Genomic DNA, 22,348 nt, shown 5'->3' on the forward strand with positions numbered 1-22,348 from the left:
GATAACAGTGAGCAAACGCTCTGCGGTGAGAGCAGCAACCCCCCTGCTACAACAAAGAGCAGGAGGAAGGCCACAGGTTGGGCTGGGCTCAGCCAGGGATGGGGCACATTAGCAGTCCTGTACACAACAAAACTCCTCAGTGCTCCTTTGCAAAGCCAGATGTTCAGACCCAGCTTACGGAGATGCTCCTCTCACCACACATGGTGTGCAGCCAACTTGGCTGCCTGCAGGCAGGGAGAAAGCCAAGGCACATCACTTCCACCCTGACAAACCTGGAATGCTCAGGCCCTCAGCAGAGGTGAGACGTAACCAGGCCAATGCTACACAAAACCTCTCCAGTTTTAATTACTGGGCATAAACCCCTAAGCCAATACCTTCCACGTGGCTGACGGGTAAAGGAAGGAACGAGATGGATGGACAACGTGGGTGCAGGCGCCACAGTGGAGCATGGGTCTCCCAGCCATTGCTGCTCTCTGGGTTGCAGAGAAGCTTTTGCGATGCAAAGGGAGGAAGTAATCTGTGATGTGTCTTATCCTGCATGAGTAGGGGACTTGTAACCTGTTCCTCTTGGAGGATGCTACCAAGGCGAGAAAGGAGATGACAAAGAGATGTAAAGTAAGGGGAAGAGGCTGTCCCGGTTTGGAGGTGAAGGCAGAGCAGAGCACGCTCGCTTTCCCCAGTTCAACACAAACACCCTGTAAGCAGGAAGGGGAGCGGTGACAACACAAAACCCCTTCCCTCGAGAAACTGCCCCAGCAGAGCCTCAGCAAGGGAAGCTTTAACCATGGTGATGGTCACAGCCATGCCCTCATCTCCCCACTGCAGCAGCTCTGCAACCCCTGCCCGAGGCACCTCAGGGGGAGCAGGAGGGACCCGCGGTGCAGGAGCTCCTGCATCCCAAAGGACCCAATGCTGAGGTTGGCTCAGCCTTGAAATCCATCCCCAGCTTGCTCCTTGTTGAGATGGCCTCAAAATAATCAAATTCAACCCAAAAAGCAGGACTAACAGAGGGCTCGGGGGGGAAGGGGAGCACGAGCCACCCTTCAGAGCCACTCAGTATCAGCATCTTACAGCCCCTGCCTCTTCTTGCACACAGCCAGCAGCTTTCCTCCACCTCCACAGGCTGAGCTCACTTCACTGAAAGCAAGAACACAAGCAGGGCTCGGCAGAGGTGTTTTTTCCTCCCCTCTCTCCCCCCTATAAAACCAACATCTGCTCCAAATTTCCAGCTCGCTCTCGGAGCAAACTCTGGGGTTTCTGACGTGTTTCAAGGCAAACGGCTCAATGAGGAGCTGGCCCATACCCCCTGCACGGGGCTCCGTGGTGAAAGAAGTAAAAACACAGAACACAGCACAGGAAGTGAAGAAAAAAAGGCCCAAAAGACTCGAGGGATTGGTGCTGCTTTGCTCTGGGTGAGCAACAAGAAAGAATGGAAAACTACGAGAGCTCTTCCCATGGTAAGAGCCAGGCCCTGTGCTCAGGATTAGCAAGAAGCCATCACTGGTGGCTGGAGGTGGCTGAAGCCTTTTGGATGGAAACGATGTTAACTGGGGAAAAAAAGTCAGGTTATTTTGCACAGCGCAGGATTGCATTTGGCACAGCTTCAGTTCAGCTGGAGGAGGTGAGGAGGTGACCACCTTCCAAAGCAAAAGGCTTCTTTGCCCCTTCCTCCCCACTGGTTCTGAGCCACAGCCTCTGGAACGAGCTGAAGAGCTTAACAAAGAGTAGGAGATGGGTCCTCCCCAAGGGGAGAGGTTCTTCATTGGGAGCCCACTGCAAGCCAGAGCTGCTCAGGGCAGGATGGAGGGACACTGACAATAACCACACAGGGTCACTCTCAATGCAGCGCTACACAAGGGCCAAAGCAAAGGGGAGGAAGAGGAGGGGGGTCACACCAGCACAGCCTGCCCCCTCCTCTCACCCCCCCAGCTCACAGGCAGGAGGAACAAGGGTGGGTGCTGGACCAGCAGCACACCACTGCTGCGGCACCATGGGCACAGAGGATGCAGGTTTGCATGGACCCTCCTCCTGCCTGCTCCTCTCCACCAGTGGGGTGCCCTGATGCCCGCTCATGCTCTGCCCCCCTGTAAGCTCCAGGTCAGCAGCCACCAGAAAGCCAAGCACCACCAAAACACAGCTTTTCATGAAGGTGAAGGCAAACAATGGCCATTGCAACCAACAGGCTGCCCAGAGAGGTGGTGGATGCCCCATTCCTGCAGACATTCCAGGCCAGGCTGGATGTGGTTCTGGGCAACCTGATCTAGTTGAAGGTGTCCCTGTGCTCATTGCAGAGGGTTGGAACTGGATGAGCTTTGAAGGTCCCTTCCAACCCGAACCAGTCTGGGATTCTATGAACCACTCAGAGTTCAGAAGAGATCACAAGTACTGCAGACAAGTACCCACAGATCTATGGAGGCAGCAGCTCCCCCCAGCAGGGTCAATAACGGAGCCAGGTTCCCCAACACTGCCCCTGGGACAAACACACATCTCCATCTGCAGACCCACCGGGTGCAGAGAAAGGAGCACAGACCCCCCCATGCTGCGGTGTTCATGGAGAGAGGCACCTCTTTAAGACATGGCCATCGACACAGGCCTGCCCGAGTCAGAGACCTCCACGCGTGATGTGTTGTGGATACGCGCCCTTTCCAAAGTGCCTAAAGCCCCAGGATCATTCCTACCTGGACAACTAACTTGTGTCCAGGGCGGGCTGAAGCTCCTTGCTGGCCTCCATACCTGAAGATACATTATGCCCCATCCCTGGCAGTGTTCAAGGCCAGGTTGGACACAGGGGCTTGGAGCAAGCTGCTCCAGTGGAAGGAGTCCCTGCCCATGGCAGGGGTTGGAGCTCGATGAGCTTTAAGGTCCCTTCCAACACAAACCAGGCTGGGATTCTGTGAAACGCAAGAACATTCATTGCTGACCATGAGGCACAGCAATCTTTGCCCTGTAGGACACTGTCTGGTGGAGATGCCATTGCACGTGAGGGAACATCTCCCCTCCTGGCTGCTCTCCCCCACTCATGCCCTCACTCACATTGCCAGTCAGGGCCTGACCAGAACCACATCCACAAGCAAACCCCACTCTTTCCACCAGCCCCAGCCTCGTGCTCCCCACACCAGTGGGGCTTGTCTGCATGGGGAGATCTGCATGGGGAGATCTGCATCGGTCATTGCTCATGGCTTAAACTACCCTGTACTGAAGTGCCCTGCTCAACTCCAGATCACTTCCGCCTGGTTCCCACCATGGCCATGTGCAGCCTGGTCTTGCAGGAGGATGTGAGCAGGAGGGGGATACATCAGTGCATCTGCCACGGGAGGTGGAGCTGTCACACACCTGGGCTTTCCCAGGCATCCTTTTTCCGCACATCCAGACAAAACTTGGGAAGTTGGCCAAGAACCTGGATCCTGCCGGCCATCGACCGCGTGGCTTTGCCTTGCCTGCCCAGACACAGTCACCATCTGTGTGCACAAGCCAGCATTCCCACCTGGAGCTGCCATCCTGCTGCCCAGGAAGCGCTAAAGCAAAGCTCTGCCTCTCGGCCCTGTGAAGGAAATGGGCAAGAGGACGAGTGCTGCTCAGAGTGACAGCAGAGGAGGGGACCGAGGACAGGGTGAGATGCTCACGCGCAGAGCGGAGGCCATAGGGAAAGCACCCAGCCCCACAGAGGTGGGGCTGAAGATGCAGCAGGTCTGCAGGCTCCTGCCCTGTTTCCACCTCGGCTCTCAGAGGGCTGTGGAACACCACATGTGGCAGGAGGAACGTGCTGGGAGCCCAGACCCATGGCCACCAGCCCGAGGCCTCATTGCAGCCCTGCAGGGGAGGCCCAAGTCATTTTCACTGTGACATCGCAAGGAACACGAGGGAAGCGGCTGCCCCGTGCTCCCCAGCTCCTGGTGTCCCTTCCCTAGAAACCTGTGGATCCTATTCCTGGTCCCTGGGACCTCTCTGATGTTACGGATCTGCAGAGCACAAGTCCTCGCAGCCACGTTATCATCACTGTTACCACCATGGTTTGGTGCAGAAGTTCAAGCTCTCTCATCTTCCCCAAAGTTACAGTCTCAGCTTCACAAGGACAGCGGCACAAAGCTTAGGTCTGTCCATGGGAGCAGTCACCCATGTGGACATGAGTGGGGACCTCTGTCCCATCATGGGCGCATGTGGTCTCTGCAGACACTGCCAGAAACCAGTGCCTGGCCAGCAGGACGAACGGGTGCTCTGCCTTAGCTTGAGAACATCTTAAACCCAGGGACCACGAGCACAGCATCTCCTTCCTCTCCCACTGACTCAACGCTCCCAGACACCGCTCAGGAAAGCCATGCGGGAGCTCCACATCCTGGGGATGCTGAAGGAGCCCAAGGCTGCAAGATCTGCCTGAAGACTCCAAGGGTCTCAAGGCAAGCCAAAGCCCCAGACCAGAAGCACCAGCACTTTGTGGTCCTGCCATGGAGACAACCATGTTCTCCACCTCCTTCCTTCTCCTGAGCAGCAGCACCACCAACACCCAACCTTTCCACCCTGGGCCAGCAGCACTTCCAGGGTAGGACAACAACGGCCCCAGTCGCATCCCTCAATGTGAGGACACGTTGGACAGTGCCAAGGCCAACACCAGGACTCGCATCACCTCACATCACCTTTGCTTGGGCCCTCTTCCTCGCCTCCAGCATCGAGCAGGGCCCCTGTCCCTGGTGCACACTGACGAGGAGCAGCAGTGACCTGGAAGCCAGCGCAAGGTTTGGAGCGTCCCGGCCACGGCCTCCTGCGCTCTCCCCCTTCCCACCCATCTTCCTGGTTCTACACCCGTATCTCTTACGCATCTTCTCCTCTACCTGCCCCTGGTTCAGGTCCACGCACAGGGCAGCGGGAGCCAGGAACGCTGCTGTGCCCCTGCCTGGCCGAGCTGCTCCCCATGGAGCCGCCAGCCCCAGGCGCACACACGGAGGGGAGGAGGGAAGGACATCACCGGCATCGAGTTTTCTGCTTTTCTCCCTTTCCGCTTCACCCCATCTGTTGCTCCAACCCCGAAACGGCTCAGACTGATCCCGCCTCCTTCTGAGGCTCCTGACGGCTCTTAGCCGAGGTGCCGCCCGGGAAACGGCACCTCGCTGATCCCAGGGGAAGTCCGATGCCGACAGGGATGCGGAAAGTTGGGAGGCGGCGCCGGCCATGGCGGTACCCGGCAGAGCATCCCCCCGCTGCCGGGTACCGAGCGGCGGGAGCCGGCCCCGGGCAGGGAAACCGGACACTTCCCCCGGGTACACACACCCCCGAGGCCGGGATTTATCCATCCACTTCCCCCCTCCCTCCCCGCACCGCTCCCGGGCCGGGGCCGCCCCGCACCCATCGCCCCGAGGGACCCGCAGCCCTTTTCCTGCCCTTCCCGCCGCCTCCCCCGGCCGCTCCCGCACTCACCCGCGCCCTCGGTCTTGTCGGAGCCGCGGCTCCAGGTGAGCTGCCGGGTCTCCAGCTTCACCTGGAAAGTTTTCCGCTCGGGTCGCTGCGACTTCTTGGAGTAGAAGAGGGTCATGACCGTGCCCACCTCCAGGCTGCGGCAGAGCTGCACCGCCTCCGCCTCGCTCGGGGCCCCGGCGCCGCTGCCCGGCCCCGCCGCCATCGGCTCCGCGAACAAAGGGAACGGGAAAGGGAATGGGGAGCGGGAGCGCCCGGAGCGGCGCCGGCTCCGCGCTCAGCACCGCCCGCCGCGCCCCACGGCCGGGGGGAGCGGGAGGAGGGGACGGGGGAGGAAGGAGGAGGAGCGAGGAAGAGGAGGGCAGGGAAGCGCCGGGAAAGGGGCGGAGCGCGGCCCCGCAGAGCGGGCGGGAGCGGGAGGAGCCGCCGGCGGGTCCGTGGGGCTGAGTGGGGGGTCCCAGGGCGGCATCAACCCCGGCACGTCCGGAGCACCGGGTACCCACTACCCCCCAGCACCGGGCACCCTCACCCTGCAGCACACCCGTAGCACCGGGGTGTCCCGTACCCCACAGCACACCGGGATACCCACACCCCACAGTACGCCCCAGGCACTGGGGTACCCCCGCACCCCACACTTGTGGCACACAAAGGTCCCCAATGTCCCACCTCACACCCCCCAGCACAGGGCACTGTGGGGCCCTGGCTCCCCGCAGCAGTTTGTGTGGGGTCCTGCATGTGCGGCGCTCACAGTTGAAGCCTGTGATTTCCCATCTACATGTGTGTATGTGTATATGTACATGTGTGTGTGTATGTGTATTTGTACATGTACATGTGTATGTGTGTGTGTTTGTGTATGTGTGTGTATGCGTATATATACATGTGCATGTGCGCATGTGTATGTATGTGTATGTGTACGTGTACATGTACACACACACGTGTCTGCAGGCCCGTGGCAGAGCTGCCCTTATCTCCCCCTCCAGCCTGCAGGCGGGTCGGGAAGGGGTGTCATTTGCTACGTCACCGGATGCACCCCCCACACACCATGGGATCCCTCTGCCCCACTGCTCCCGGGACACATGTGGCGCACAAGCACACACATGTACAGGCATGTTGCACACCCATGTACACACACATGTAAACACACATGTATGCACACATGTTCAGACACATATAAACACATATGTGCGCACACAGCTACACACATGTACAGATATGTGCACACATGTGTACACACATGTACACAACATGTACGCACATGTACGCACACACGTGCACAAACATGTGCACACCCATGTGCGCATACATGTACACAAACAAGTACACACATGTACGCACACATGTGCACACACGTGCACAAACATGTACACACCCATGTGCGCACACATGTACACACATGTGCACACACATGTGCACAAAGAAGCACACCCATGTACACACACATGCACAAACAAGTACACACATATACACACACATGTACACACACGTACACACACGTGCACAAGTACACACATATACACACACATGTACACACACATGTACGCACACATGTACACACATGTGCACAAACAAGCACACAAATATACACACACATGTACACACACGTACACACACATTTATGCACACATTTATGCACACATGTACGCACACACGAGGGGCCGACGAAGCCGTTCAGGATCCTCCCCAGTGTCTGGACATGGACAAGACGAAGCCGAACACAACGGAGCTGCTGGTGCCCGGGTGGTGGCACAGGACCCTCGGCCCCGCTCCCGCCGGGCTGGCTCCTCGCTGGGCACCGGCCTCGCTCGGGACCGGCAGGAGCGGCCGGCTCCCACCGGGCTGAAAACAGCCGAGCGCGATGGGCACCTCCTTGTCGTGGAGCGAAACCTGCGGGGGGAACGTGGCATCCAAACCGGTAACCGCTGCTCCCCCAGTGCCTGACGGAGGGCACCCGTCCCCTCCCGGCCCAGCCGCGCAGCGCCGGGGCCGCACATGGGCAGGATGGGCTCTGCGCTGGAGGTTTCTTCTTCCCGGAGTTTGACTTCTGCGCCCCGCGCTGACCCTGCGCGCCACGAACCGCTTCTGGCGGCCCCGCCGGCGGCCCCGGCACCCGCCAGGCTGCGGCGATCGCCCCCCGGCCCCGCAGGGCACTGCAAACCTCCATCACCTTCCTGTTATCCCGCTCGGGCCGTCCCGGGCTTTGCTCCGCAGCGGGGCAGACCCGTTCTGCTTCCGAACACGCTCCCTGCATCCATCGCACGGCGGGAGGCGCTTGGGAACATCTCTGGGAGCACCCCTGGGAACATCCCTGGGAACACCCCTGGGAGCACCCCTGGGAACAGCTCTGGGAACAGGGGCTTTCCCCTCCGGGTGGCCCCAGCGCCTTCCCCTGCGCAGCGAGGGGCGCCGACTCCTCTGGGTCCTGCCCCCGGGCGGGCGGGCGGCGAACGGGACCTCGGGCCGGGACAGCCCCGGGTGAGCGCGGCGTCCGCACAGCGCAGCGCCCCCGGCACCAGCGCGGGGAACGGCGGCTCCCCAGGGCCCCATCCCAGCATCGCGAACCCCCAGGAGCGGGGCAGCGCCCGGGTTCCGTGTCCGCTGCTGCTCTGCGCTGCCCACTGGGGGCAAACGGGAAACCAGCCCCGGCGCTGGAAAGAGCTTCCCCTGGTCCTGCGCGGGGCTGGAGCTGGAAACCCTTGGGGAATGCGGTGCCGGTGCTGTGTGACAGACGCGGAGCAGAATCCATCCTGTTCTTAGCCGGGATGGGAGCAGATCCGCTGCGGAGTCGGGGCAGAGCTGTGCCCGCAGGCAGGAATGCCACCCGCAGCCTCCTGCCCCCTCCGGGCACCGGAACATCCTCTGGGATTACAACCTGGCACCAGATGGGACACCCGCTGCACGCCCAGGCTCCCTGTCCCCACTCCCGATGGCATGCGGGGAGCGAACGTCTCTTTAATCCCGATTCACCTGGTTTCAATTCCCAGCCCTGGATCCTGCTCCAAGGCGGACAGGGCTGCATCCAGCGGGCTCTGCAGCGCTGCGCCGGGCTCTGAGCCCTCCCTGACCACGGGATCACAATGCACAAGACCCAGCTTCACCCTGAATTCCCTCGTCCCCGCTGCCGCAGCTCCCTCGGTGCCAGAGACAGGAGCTGTCCCGGGGTGGTGGCACTGGGGCAGGCGAGGACCAGGCACTGCAGTGGCGGATGCGAACAGGGATGCAGCGCGTTGTGTGGCCGCTTCTCCGTGCACAGCGAGCCACTGGGATCTGGGAATTCTCCATTTACAGTGTGGGATGTGGGGTCTGACCCTGCTGTGCCACAGGCAAACGCACAGCCCCTGCCCGGGACAGAGCTCCTGGTGTTCAGAGGGAGCCAAGCGCCTCTTCAAGGGCTGTTTTGGCACCGACTTGCTTCTCCCTTCCTTGGTGGAGAGGCACAGAGCTCGCTCCCGCCTGGGCCATCAGCCACGACCCCCAGCATTCCCAGGAGGATGCGGTGGAAGTGATGCTGGGGTGGCGGGTCCCCGTCCATCGGAGCGCATCCCTCCCTGGGGAGAAGCCCATGTCCCTGCTCAGCAGCAGGATACGGGGATTCAGTTCAGCCAGGTCTGAGCAGGGGCAGGGAGGGCTGTGTGAACAGAAGGGATATTCCTGCGGGCTGCGTTGTTCCCGGTACGGGCAGGCGGGAGCACAGGAGCCCTTTTCCCTCTCTGCTGGCATCTGCTCCGCTGCACCTCGGAAAGGCCCCAGGGGGTGAACGGTGCCTCCCGCAGCCACAGCAAGCGCTGAGGACGCGGCAGGCGCTGCAGGAGCCTGCTCGGGGCTGCAGCACGCCCCGGGCTTTGGGAACACCGGGATGCGGGGAGGTGCGTGTGCAGGAGCCAGGGCCCGCGCCTGCTCCAGGCTCCCCGGGGCCTGGGCTGCTCCCCGGTGCCAGCGACATGGATCAATCCATCATCAGCCCCATCACCATGCCCCTGCCCCGCGGGAGGGATGGAGCTGGGGCTGCTCCGGCTCCAGCCGAGGGCTCCGGGCTCACAAAAGGCAGCAGAACCGGGAAGGGCACATCCTGCTGTTCGTGTTCCCACTGCACCAGGCCGGGGTTCCCCTGCAAGGAGGGAGCAGGCACAGTGACCCATGCCGAGGGGTGCTGCCTGGAGAGCCAGTGACCATGGTCCGATAGGGGTGAAGCAGGGAGCGGCAGAGCAGGCAGTGACATCCTTCCAGCTGGGAGGAACACGGGACTCCTCTGCCAGCTCCTGGGGTCCATCATGTCTCCAGCAGGAGCTGAGGATCCCGGGCTTGTACAGAAGAGGGGAGACCAAACCCTGCTTCCTCCAGCTCCTTGTGCTGAGCAGTGCTTGGGACCACAGAGCATCCCACTTCTCCAGCACCCCAGAGCATCCTGCTTCCCGCAGCATCCCAGCCCCACACACAGCCCCAGCCCCTCTGGCCTCCCTGCAGCCGTCCCTGCGGCCCTGGCTCCAGCACGGTGCTGTGGTCACCCTGCTTTTGGCTGGAGTAGGGACACGGTTGCCAGGCCCCTGGGCACAAACAGCACTGCAGGAAACGTTCCCATCAGATACACAGAGTGAAGGAAAACCAGCATGCTCACACTGCCCTTCCTCGTGCTTCCCAATGCGCCCACTGCAGCGTGTCCTGGCTTATCCCAAAGGACGGCTGCCAAGGCAAGCACCATCCATCCATCCACCCCTGCTCCTAGCTGGAGCCCAGCCGGTCCGTGCCCCTCACTTCTGCTGCCTCTGATCGCTTCCGATCCCACTAAAGCAGTGGTCTCCACTTCCTAGGATGCTCGAAGGGCCCCAAATGCAGATGTTAAACCACGTTCCCGATGTTCCCACTAACCCACAGCAGCACAACCAATGTGCCCCAGACAGGATCTTTCCCCAGCGCCCGCAGCCGTGTTGCAGGGCGAGGGCAGGCTCCAGGCTGCTCTGCATGGACAGGCTCCAGTATGGACCAAGCAGCTTTTTAGGAGGGAATGAAATCCCTCAGGCAATTCCTGCTGGGGTGGGAACAGGAGCTGGGCACGCTCAGGGAGCCTGGAGGGTCAGGGTGCAGGTAGTGCGTTATTCAACCACGCTTCCCCTGGAGCTGTGCAAACCAACCCAGAGCAGCAGGAGGGATCTGGGAGCCAGAGCTGAGGACCACCTCGAGCCCCAGGTTACCGGGAGCCCAGGAGCAGCAGCAGGACCATGGGTTGGTGCGATCCTCCATCAGCTCCCGGTGCCATGCCAGGGCCCCAGAACATCCCTCGTGTGCTGCAGGATCGGCTTCTGCCCCCCCCGAGGGTCTGCGGGCGTGAGCACAGAGCCACCAGGCCTGTCAATAGTTACCAAACCATGAAGGCAACACTGGGCAACCCTGCCCAGAGAAGCTGTGGCTGCCCCATCCCTGGCAGTGTTCAAGGCCAGGTTGGACACAGGGGCTTGGAGCAAGCTGCTCCAGTGGAAGGTGTCCCTGCCTGTGGCAGGGGTTGGAGCTGGATGAGCTTTAAGGTCCCTTCCAACCCAAACCAGGCTGTGGCTCTGCGATCAGCAGCTGTAGAAGCATTTTCCCTCCCAGAAGCCTGGTGTTGTTTCGGATCAGGGGCATCACTGTGAGCCCGCGTGTCCCAACTCAACCTGATGAAGCCCTCAGTGGGTCAATCCCACCCCCTTTTCCCTGCCATGGCCTCAACCTCCTTCCTGCAGCCCGGTGTGAAGGGCTCGGGGCTGCAGGGAGCCGAGGGGCTCTGGCACAGACCAGCCGGACACCAGAGCACAGTTCAGTTGTAGGAATTTATTTTAAATAACCTACAGTTGATTAAAAGGGAATTCATGATAAAAATAGAAGATACTTGTTGAGGAAAGGCTGCGGGAGATGGGCTTCGCACACACACTACGCTAACAATGCCTCTAAGACTAATGATTATAGCAAAAAAAGGTTTCACATTAAAATTCTGCTTTTTAATTTTTAAAATTTTTTTACACAATTACAAAAGAAAAAAATAAAAGCCCTAAAATCTCGATTTATTTCCTTTTTTTTTTTTTTTTTTGTGTTTTTTTTTTTTTCTGGACCAATGCTCATTTCCCTCGAAATTTATTGACCTGTGAAACGTCTTTTTTACACGATAAAATCTTTCAAGTAAAAGAGGGGAGCAGGGCTTAGAAAAAAAGGGGGGAAATAAAGGACACACAGTCTGACCGAGCTAAGAAGTAGAGTCATGAAGTGTTCAGAGCGTGTTCAGAACAAAAGGGTGACGGGAATGTCCTTTGCTGCCAATGTCACTTCGCCTCAGCCCCACACACGGCCCTTCCCCCCCTGTTCCCCAAAGCTACAACTGCTTGAAGAAAACAGAAATAACCCCCCAAAAAAACCTGTTTAAATATTTTTAATAGACTTAAAAGAAATAAAAATTCACATTTGAGAAAGGAACACTCGAGTCGAGAGGCCGCCTTCCCGTCGTGCTTTGCTCTGAACACGGGGGGGGGGGGGAGGTTTGGTATTCATGTGCCAACGGCACGACTGCTCCAAGTGACAAATTGGGAAGGATTTGGGAATTCCCATGATCATAGTGGCAGCTCTAAGAGGTGCGTTGGGTTCCTTACATTTTGCTTCTCTGTTAAATCCTGGAATGGGGCCGGGGGGGGGGGGTGTGGGGGTCAGGAATCCATTTTCTATTAAAATATAGAAGTTATTGCAAAACCCTAACTGTAAAAACGCACCAATATAACTGGAGTTTGTATACAGTAGCTAAAGAGTCCCACGCGCTCAGTGTGATGGTGAATTTGCCTGGCGGAAGGTTGACAAATCCCCCATCCACTTGCCCTGCCTCCAGAGAAAACCCACCCAAACCAGACAGATAGAATTTGGATCTCTGAAACATGTTAAATAAGTTGTCCATAGGACAACTGGCTCAGCTCCTTTAGGATATTTCCAGGTTATGCTTTCTGCAAGATGTTGGCTGTTGTATCTGATGCTCACTTGCCCCTTTCCTCCCCCTTCCCCAGCATCCAAGGACAAGTAAGGCTCACAGTTTTATCAATCTCCCTAAAAACCAGGCTACTCCCTTTTCCCATAAAATTCAGCTCATTAAAAACAGGTTAAAACTCATAGTCCTCCTCTGCCATGTCGATAGCCCACGCAAACTTCTCCCGCTGGGTTTTGTTATAAATCTTCTCTATAGGGATTCCCCACTTCTTACACCTGCAGGAGAGGAGATGCTGTTAGAGTCACACAGCACAGGCACCTCCCAATGCCCCAGCACCTTCCTAAGCTCTGCTCATCACAACCACCACCCAGCAGGGCACAACCAGACCCTGCAGCTCTCCCACCCATCACCTCCCAGCACGGTGCTGGTGGTGGCTGCCATGTCACACCTGCATCAAGAGACTTGTAGCCTCTTGGAACCATCTGAAGGTACAAGCGAAGGCCACAGAGGCAGAGGTGTCTGGCAGCTCAAGGGCACTACTCTGCCACAGCCCTTGCCTCCTAACTGGGAGGGACACCACAGAAGTGAAGAGATGGTTCCTGCCAGCACAACCCAGGCAGATTCTTACCAAGCAACAGAGATCCTGGGATCCAGATAGTTGAGTTTGGAGGTGCCCAAAGCAATCTGCTTGTTCTCCTCCCTATCTGTAGCCTGAACCTCCAGTTTCATCAGTTGCTCCTCAATCCTCTGCACTGCTTTCTTCTTGCTCTCCACTGTCCTAGGGTGCGAAAGAAGCAAATCACTTAATTCCTCTATGCCCTGCTAGGCTGGAGCTGGCAGCACTGTGGGAACCCCAAGGGACTCTGCTCAAGATAAGCGATGCCACCAGCCACAAAGGGCAGCTGTGTCAGCACAGATGGCGACACAAACCACTCAGCACATGCAATTAAGAACTGACATGTTCCAAGAGGCACAGCAGAAATCCTGAGCAGCAGTTTTGTTTTAAAGGGTTGGAAGCAACAGCCTGAACTGTACTGGCGCTATATCCACTTCAAACCCCTTCTGCAGCAATAGCCATGCTGTCATCCTGCTCTCAGAGCTCCCTTCACTCAGCACTCCTTTGGCTACCCTGCAGAGCCCCATGCAGAGTCCACCATGTGCACAGAGATGTGCATGTGCAATAGTGTACTCGTGGCTCCCCATTACAACAGCAATGCTGCACACTGGAGACGGTTCTCTGCCTGCTCCTCAGCAGCAGGGTGCTTGAGCACTGGCTGGTGCTCAGCTCAAAGGGCTGACACACAGAGGAGATGTCCTGGGGGAGACCAATGCCAGTGACCGCATCAGGAACTGCAGCATCAGCGTGAAGGCCGTTTCTTCACAAACAGAGCGAGGAGGGAACAAGAAAGCCTGAGGAAGCCTTCCCAGATCACAGGCTGGGCAAACAGAATACAGGGTCAAGGACCCACATGGAGCTGCGAGTACTGGGAGCATTGCACAGCCTAGTTAACAACAGCCTTACTTTTTAGACTTCTCATCCCTCCGGACCTTGGCATCAGCTTTGGCGCTTTTCAGTTCTCTCCTGGCATCAGCTAACTGCTCCTTCTTGGCATCGATCTAGGAGAGGCAAAACCAGACAGCAGCACTGTGAACAAGCTGCTGACAACTGTGGCAGCATCACCCAGGGAGCGAGTCTGTGACCACGTTCAGCATGTAGCAGTGGTCAGACACACTCCTGCAGGACAATGAGGCCATTTGCCTTCACAGCAAAGCCTGGTGTGGTGAAAGATCCCCCTCACAAAACAGGGCCCCACTCGTTTCTGAAGGCAAGGTGGTGCTGGGAGCTTCCTCACACTGCTGTAACTAAGCAGGTGAAGGAATTGGCTTGGCCTGGGACTGGCCAACAGCCCTGCCTTGTCTGCCTCCACCGCATCCTGCCAGTACCAGCTCTCTGAGGGTAGCACAGGAGGATGACCCCTGTTCCCTCAGCAGGAATCAGTGACTGCCCCAGACCCTACAGGCTGAAAGCTGTTCAGGCTTCAGGCAGTTCTCCAGTAAGTTTAGGATTCAGGGAAATTTAGCATTTTGCATCCCCATAAACATCTCCAAGCTCTAAGGTCTAGGGTGAAGGCAGCCATGTTAGGTGTTACAGAAGCAGGGGACACTGCAGTGCCAAACCAAAGTCCTTATTGTGAAGGTTATTCTAAAGCCAGACCAGGAACAGACCTAACCCCTTTGGACCTCATGGCCTTCACCAGAAACAATCTGCAAAGGAAGAGGTCAAGTCAGAGGGGCATCATGTACCATGTACACAGCCTGCCCTGACACCAGCCTGGGAGCCACGCAACGGGAGTGGGTGCCCACTCTGCGTTCTTGAGGGGACAAGAGTTAGAGCTAGAGGCTGCTGCTCTGAAGCTTCAGTGGCAGCAGAACAGAGCTATGGCACGAAGGGCACACACAGAGGGCCTGGTCTTAGTCTTTATAAGTAAAAGACAACTCCAGACTGGAAGGTGTCCCTTTCAGCTCACTGCTCCTCTCCAAGCAGGCCCAGCTCTGGTGCAGCACTGACCAACTCCTGACAGGGAAAAGCTTCACCACAAGCGTAAGGAAACGTGACCCCCGAGATGCAGCCCTTGGAGCCCTGCTCCAAGCCAAGAGCTGGGCACGAGGGGGGTACCTTGCTCTGCAGGTTCATCATGGACTTCTCGAAGGTCTTCGGTGGAGCCCTCTGATGGTTACACAAGATGGCAACCGCCCTGTTGGCACGGTTGTAGGAGAGGATCTTCGCAGGGATGTTGTCGTCAGCTGCAAAGCACAAGGAAGTGGTGAGCAAGTGGGTCCTGCAGAGCTGTGCAGCCCCAGCCAGGGTCCCACTGACTGCAAGTTCAGAGCCACTGCAGAACCGACCCTCCCTCTGATGGGCCAGGCTCAACTCTGCACTCTAAGTCAAAGAGCCTGACCACTTCCATCCTGGGTCCTGACTCCTTCTGGGATGGTTTATTCACTAGCAACAAAGACACCGTTTGCCATTTGAGAGAGGGGAAGCACTTCCATGCTCAGCAGAGGACAGCAGGACCATAATGCTAAAGACACTGCTGACACAGATACAACATGCCCACTCTGTAAAGCTGTGAAAGTGCTCAACAGAGAGGTTGTGAATGAGCAGACAAGAAACATGTGGCTTTTGCAGACCCAGCTGCCCTGCCTGCCACCTACACCACAGAAAGCAAGAGATTGGGTAAAGAAGAGGAACAAAACATCAGGCACACCTTAGGGGTGTGCTCCCAGGCCAGCTCTGCCCTGTCCAGTGCTGGGTTGCTCCATTACCCCACAAGATTGTGTGGCAGCAGATTCTGGCAGATTTGAGCAGACCTCAGCTGTCTGACATTTGCACTGGAACGTATGATGCGCACGAGGAAGTGGTGTAGATATAAGACTTGTGGCTAAGTCAAGGAAGCCAGGTTTGTGTGGCAGGATAAGATCTGTTCCCCTCACAGTTTCAAGGGCAAGACTTACGATTGGTGAGCTCCTTGAGCTGCTGCTGTAGCGTGATGGAGGCATTGTAAGTACGGAATACCTTGGCTGTCAGTCCCTCCATAAGGTCTTGAAGGTGTTTATTTAGGATACTGGTCTAAGGAAGCAAAAAGGAGATGACAGTTAGCAGTACACTTGGCCACATTTGTGAAATCTCTGCACACGGCTGACAAAGACATGTAGCTCATAGCTGAGGCCTGGTGCACACAGAGCTGACCACAACAGCATGGCCACAACATTACTGAAACCACAAGAAAAGTGAACAAAAAACCATCAAGTATTGGATTAGGTATCAAGTAACCACAAATAGCCAGAAAGTGTGGAGGTTTTGCTTTCCAGTAGGTAGAAATGTGCCCATCCCATCCCAGGAAGGTGCCTGAGCCACCACCGTGCTCCCATAGAGGGAAATGTGCAGATGGGGACGGCATCTGAAAACGTCACCTCACACAATCATCACGTCCTGAGTCAGAGCCAGCCATGCTCAGCAGGACCAAAGCCATGGATCTGTGGGCACAGGACACAACAGGCACCACACTGAGACACTCCCTGCTCTGAGGTCAGTTCTGGAAGAAAACTGCCACTGAAACCACTTCTGGAATAGATCAACTCCTACTGCCTTGTGCAGAGCAAGCCCATTCTAATGCTCTACCCCACCCCTCACTGTTAACCATGTGCTTACATTGAGGCGGTCAAAAAGATCATCCTCAGGCTGCTTGTTCTCCATGAAGAGCTGAAGATTCTTAAACACCTGCAGGAAAAGCAAACCAGAAACTTGAGGCACATGAAGCAGACAGCTCTGGGAACCAGGAATACGTCAGGAACAACACTGCTGGGAGCCACTTCCACTGCTTTCAGGAGAAGTGATGATGCTGGATGTTACTTCCCAGCAGGCAAAGACCCATTTTCTCAGTACAATGCTTGTGTTGAAGGTTGCTCCCCAGCAACAGGAGTCCTGAGCATTCAATGCCCTTTATACTCACATCCTTTAGATCAAGACTGCAGGAGATTCGATTCTGCTTCAGCTTAGCTGCCTAACAGAGAAAGAGACTCTGAAGCTACCACCCTTCCCCATCATTATTCCAGCCAGAGACCCCTGAGCCATTTCCCATGGAGTGAAGCTACCAAACCCCAACCCTTCTCACTGCTGCATTAAATGTTTCATGGAGTTTCATTCTGAACAAGTCTCTCTGAGGTAGGGACAATAATCAAACCAGCTTTGATTATACAGAGACCACAAACCCCAGCTCTGCGTGCTCCAAATCCCCAGCCCCAGCTTCTCAAGAACACTCATTCTTCTACTGTAGACACCTAATATACACAGATTTCTAGTTCTACAATAATCAATTCCCCATTGTAAGCATTGAAGACACCAAGAGATACCAACACCAACAAATCTAAACAGGAAAAATATCTTCTTCTTTAAACAAGGAAGTACGAATTCCACTCTATGGCAGCCACAGTTTGGGTTTGCTCCTCAAAGGCCGACAAATTTACTGCCAACTGTCCTTACAACTACCCCTGTGTCATACCTGCAGTATCTACCACACTGTGCTGCCTGCAGAGCTGTGGGCCACATGCAAAGCTCTTACACCCACACAACCAAAAAGGTCTTGTTGGATGGTACCCTGCAGGTTCACACTGCTGGATGGGGATTTATCCTGGGAGGAGGTCAAGATCACAGCAGATGTGAAATTGGTGAATGACGAAGAAATCAGGGAACCTACACTGCCTAAGAATGATGTCCTGGTTGGCAGATACCCAGGTTCATAGGCCAGAAGTATCAGTGCATCTACTCTGTATGCTCTGGAGCACCTGAGATCAAGACTTCAGTGAGGGCTCAGCGTCAACATGATCAGAACTGTGACTGACGAGCGAGTACCATGAAAGCCCAAGTCAAAAAGCTGCTCCAACAGTGCCACCCACCCAGCACTCTGCTTCAGAACCTCTTCTGTTGTTACTTGTCATATGGGCCTGGAACTCTCCCGCCTACAGGTGACAAACGCAACTCTGCTGATCAGAACAAGACCCAAGAAACTCATCTAACAGAGCTGTCAGAGTTATGTTATGCCAACTCTTGACACTGAGATCACAGGGAAGAGCAGTAAGATCTGTATCTCATCTGTTGAGTAATGCCACAGCACCTCGGTGTGTATGCAGGTTCATCTTCTATGGCACTGCCAATAGAAAGGGAAGGACAGTAACTGACTTATTTTCTGGCTAGGAATCTGACCAGTGATGAAGCACCCTGCTATTGCCATCAAAACTGTGCTGACCACATTACTGCACCATTCAGGCTGTGTGCATGCTGGTGAGGTGCCTTACCCTCTTCTCAACAGGGACTTTGTTGTAGTATCGGATGGAATCTTTTCCGAGGAAGTCAAACTCAACCACGTATTCCTGGCCATCCAGTTCAGGATGCAGCTTGATGTGTTCTACTCTCAGGGAGCAGCAGCCCACGGTGTCAGCTGTCTCTCCTTCTTCTTTTTCATTACCAGCTCTCAGGGCAAGCTACATTTACATTAAGGCAAGAAAAGTCAGAAGCATTCCAAACCATTCCTGCAAATGTATATGCTGCAAACTTTCAGACCCTGCCATAGGATCAGCAGCGTCCATAGGAGAAGGGAAAGGGAGAAAATGTATGAGTGGATTAAACTGACGTTTGTAAAAATTCTGATAAAAACAACCTCGAGTTATCTTTAATTCTGTTTTAAATAATCCCAAGGCCACAAATCTACCAATCTACCAGAACAGAACAACGGCCAATGGGTTCAAGCTTACACAGGGGAGATTCAGGTCAGGTATAAGGAAGAAGCTCTTCCCTGTGAGGGTGCTGAGGCGCTGGCACAGGGTGCCCAGAGAAGCTGTGGCTGCCCCATCCCTGGCAGTGTTCAAGGCCAGGTTGGACACAGGAGCTTGGAGCAAGCTGCTCCAGTGGAAGGGGTCCCTGCCTGTGGCAGGGGTTGGAGCTGGAGGAGCTTTAAGGTCCCTTCCAATACAAACCAGGCTGGGATTCTGGGATTCTACACCTCATTTTTAATTTAAGTTTAAAGCAAGATCTTCACCAACTTCTGCTCACGAGGCAACTCAAGCTGTGGGACAGCTCTGCCAATTTCTAATGGAAATCCATTTCAAAGCACTTGGTGTGTTAAAATCCAAACTGACTTCCATGCGAACTGAACCTGATGCAAAATCACACAGTTCAGGGGTTCATCTTCTTGATCCTACCTCTGCACTGCATACTAAATAAATACACTTTTACTAGCATGCAGAGCACTTGGGGTTAGATACATCACCTAAAGGCTACATTCGGCTGCATTAACATTGTTTAACAGCAGCGGACAAACCAATTTGTTTTTTAGGAAAACCCTTCAGTGTTCCTATGAAACCACAATCATTCAAATCCAATCCCCTGGTTTCCACCAATTTAAAACAAAACCGGTTAACTCAGGTGGTCACGACACCACCAGGGCAACAGCTCTCTGGGAACTAGCTTTAAGCAGCTTTAAAAGCATCAAGACAACTGCACTATTATGAAACCTCACAAGTGTGACCTCAAACTGAAGAGGTGAAAAAGCAGCAGAAATTCCCAGCCGGAAAACTGAAACAGCTGGAGACAAAAGGTCCACACAAACCTCCCAGTAACCCAACTGGGCGGCTCTGGAACCAGGCTGTGAATTCTGCCTGAACTAAAACAATGCTGCCTGAAATAGCCACACTCAGTACAATAGTTTAGTGCTCTGGATGCCAGGTAATGGGAAGGAAAAGGAGACGGGAGCCTGCCCACCAGGAAGTCTCAGGATACCTCGGTAACTGGCTCAATTGTGCCTTAGGAACTGCCAGGCAGCGTTCCAGCAAGCCGGGAAGGTAAGAGGAGTGTGCTCACTTTGTCGATGAAGTAGAGCGCCACGGCTCGCTGCCGCACTTTCATCTCTTTGGATTTCCAGTCTTCTCGATACTGGTTTCGGATTTTATCTACACACTTCTTCAACCTCCGAGCTGTCTCATACTTCTGCCAGTCCTTCTCACCCTGCACAAGACATCGGAACACGGCGTTAGTCAGCAGGCAAAGGCCCGGTTCTGATCTGCAACTCAAGGCTCTGCAAGTCTGCGTGTGGCAAACGGGCTCAGAGGACAAAGCTCAGCTTCAGACTCTGCTGCCACGCAGCTGTGGGGAATGCTGATTTCCATGATATTGAACGCTTCCATGGAAGCCACTATAAAGACACAAAAGATATTATGTCTTTCCTGCTTCTCAGCATATAAATGGTTTCCTCTGCTTTATTCAGTTGGCACTTATGCTCTTTCAGCTGTGTAATTAACATCCATAAAACGTAAAAGCAACTTCAACAGTTCATCATCATTATTATATATTCGGGCCATGGCAAAAAGAGATCATGAACTCCCAGGGAACAGAGATTTTCCTTATATTTGCAGGAGAAACTCCTTGCTTCCAATCCAGGAAAAATTCTCTTCTAAAAAGACTTAATGAGAGGAATTTCAATCCCACCCCTGATACTGAAGCCTCATCATCTTCCAACAGGTTTTCACTGCTTGTAAGGAATTGATCCATTGACTGGTTACCTGCTCCCACAGCAGGCTTTGGCTTCCTTCAGTCCTTACAGCCTTCTTGGCCAGCAGCCTGGCCACATCTTTCATTTTACAAGTGACAAATGAGCAGCCCATAGTTAGAACTTCACCACCTGATCAGGCAGAGGCAGTCAGGGCCAGAAGTAGGTGAACTATCCACCAGAGCAAGTCTGTCCTTGGGTAAATTGCTTCCTTTTAGGTTTACACAGGGCAGAGATCTCTACATGGAATGACACAATGCTGCTTTTCAGCTGCCGTCCTCCAGATTCCATCTGCTCTCCTGTGCAGGAACTGTTTTCTCTCTTTTCAGAAGCACATAAACTTTCTATGTTTTTCAATCAGAGGAGGATGAAACAAGCCAGCTTTACTTCCTGTCCCTGTCCCAGCCCACAGCTACATTTGCTTCTTGGAGACATGACCCATAACATTGAACTTAAGTAGATCCTTTTACCTTGATTCTTGAGCTCGGGTTCAACATGATGTACTTGATAGAGCCTTGGATGTTCTCAGTCCATGACACCAGCCAGGTAACCTTGTTGTCATGCCGGACCTCTTTCCATTTGTGTCCTGGTGGAGGGGGAGGGATCTTGGAATCCCTGCAAAACAGCAAATAACTATTTAAAGAGACTTTCACAGCATCAGAATGAAGAAAGTAACAAATACCATCACACAAAGAAAGCACAGGGGAAGAAGCCTGCGGCAACTTCACTCCTTATTCCACAAGCAGGAAATCAATGAATCAAAGTGAACATTCAAATCTCAGGTATGTAACTGCTATCAGTGTGTGCCTGATGTGTGTAACATAGGTGGGAGCACACCCTGCAAGGGCTCTGTGCACACTGCAAGAGTGTGGACACTTATCAGGAGAAGACTGAAGAAAAGCCCAGCAAAACTCAGCCTGTAGCATTGAGGAAGACAAAGTATGGCAGCCTACCTAGGTGAAAACTCCTTTCTGGAAATACCAGCAGGAAAGGCTGGGTAAGCAGATTAAGCTGTAGGTGTGAGGAAGAAAATATGTTGACAAAGTTCTGTGTGAAACCTCTGATAGCCTTGTTCAGTCTTTGCTTGTGTGACTCAGGCTTTTATCCATGTTAAGAGTTAAGATAAGCAGCATGTGTACTGTACATGCTTGAATATCAACCCATGCAGGGGTTTAAAACAGAAGCTATCCTATCTAGAAAGCACAGGCAAGGTGAGAAGCATCCAGTGCTCACTTGCTGCAGTTAATGATGATGTCTTCTGGCATGATGCGTCTCTTCAACATGCCCATTTTGGGATGGTTCCCACGACCTCGGAAGAGACCGGGGGGCTCAATCTTGAAGTTGGCAATCCTCTCTTTGTGGTTGTCCATCACACAGTAACCATATTCCTTCAGTAGCCGCTCATTCTCCTCTTTGATTTTCTGGAAGAAGCCAAAAGCAAAGATGACCTGGTAAATCCAGCACCACACGCATCTCTACATGCCAACACTAATGCTGAAGACCCAACTCAAAAGCAGGTTCTCATTATGCCAAGTGCTGCATCAACACCCAGAGCAGCAGACTGTTCAGGAAAGCATTCATAAAATGCTAACAGCACAAACAAACTGGGAAAAAGGAAAGAATGTGGAAAAACTCTCTTAACACTTGTATTTGAGAGAAACAGATCAGGGCTGGCACGGACAGCTACAGTTTTACCCCAGCAGAGGCAAGCACCTCTATCCATGTATCACAGCTACAAGGGCAGCTCCAGCACAGTACTGCTGCTTTATAGTCTCTATTCAGCATTTGACACCCACTGGATTTTATATCTTGTTGTTTATGTGTGAAAGCTCAGACTTGAGTGCCTGAACTCAGCATTGGAACGCAAGCAGAGGAATGTCTCCAGTCTGCTGCATGTCCAGCCTGTGTC

At 54.6% G+C, this 22,348-nt stretch overlaps 2 protein-coding genes across 4 annotated transcripts in view; both read right to left on the reverse strand.

Moving 5' to 3' along the window:
* The window catches only part of PLCG1 (phospholipase C gamma 1), a gene marked incomplete at its 5' end in the record, with an annotated part of 43,341 nt that extends 37,730 nt beyond the window's left edge, over positions 1-5,611 (reverse strand). For both annotated transcript variants that reach the window (XM_080627552.1, XM_080627551.1), the window contains one exon: positions 5,410-5,611. In XM_080627552.1, the coding sequence (XP_080483678.1) occupies positions 5,410-5,611 (202 nt within the window). The remainder of the gene's footprint in view (positions 1-5,409) is intronic.
* Positions 5,612-11,190: 5,579 nt separating this feature from the next.
* TOP1 (DNA topoisomerase I) overlaps positions 11,191-22,348 on the reverse strand; it is a 66,680-nt gene continuing 55,522 nt past the window's right edge. Inside the window, exons 12-21 of one of the 2 annotated variants that reach the window (XM_080628273.1) lie at positions 21,673-21,860; positions 20,910-21,054; positions 19,755-19,898; positions 18,194-18,379; positions 16,551-16,619; positions 15,854-15,968; positions 15,015-15,142; positions 13,860-13,954; positions 12,966-13,115; positions 11,191-12,612 (exon numbers count right to left, since the gene is read on the reverse strand). In XM_080628273.1, coding sequence (XP_080484399.1) covers positions 12,510-12,612; positions 12,966-13,115; positions 13,860-13,954; positions 15,015-15,142; positions 15,854-15,968; positions 16,551-16,619; positions 18,194-18,379; positions 19,755-19,898; positions 20,910-21,054; positions 21,673-21,860 — 1,323 coding nt within the window. In that variant the 3' untranslated portion in view covers positions 11,191-12,509. The remainder of the gene's footprint in view (positions 12,613-12,965; positions 13,116-13,859; positions 13,955-15,014; positions 15,143-15,853; positions 15,969-16,550; positions 16,620-18,193; positions 18,380-19,754; positions 19,899-20,909; positions 21,055-21,672; positions 21,861-22,348) is intronic. The other variant, XM_080628274.1, reaches the window with a different exon arrangement.

This window comes from Psittacula echo (genome assembly GCF_963264785.1).
Source record: "Psittacula echo genome assembly, chromosome: 12".
NCBI classification, from domain to species: Eukaryota; Metazoa; Chordata; class Aves; order Psittaciformes; family Psittacidae; genus Psittacula; species Psittacula echo.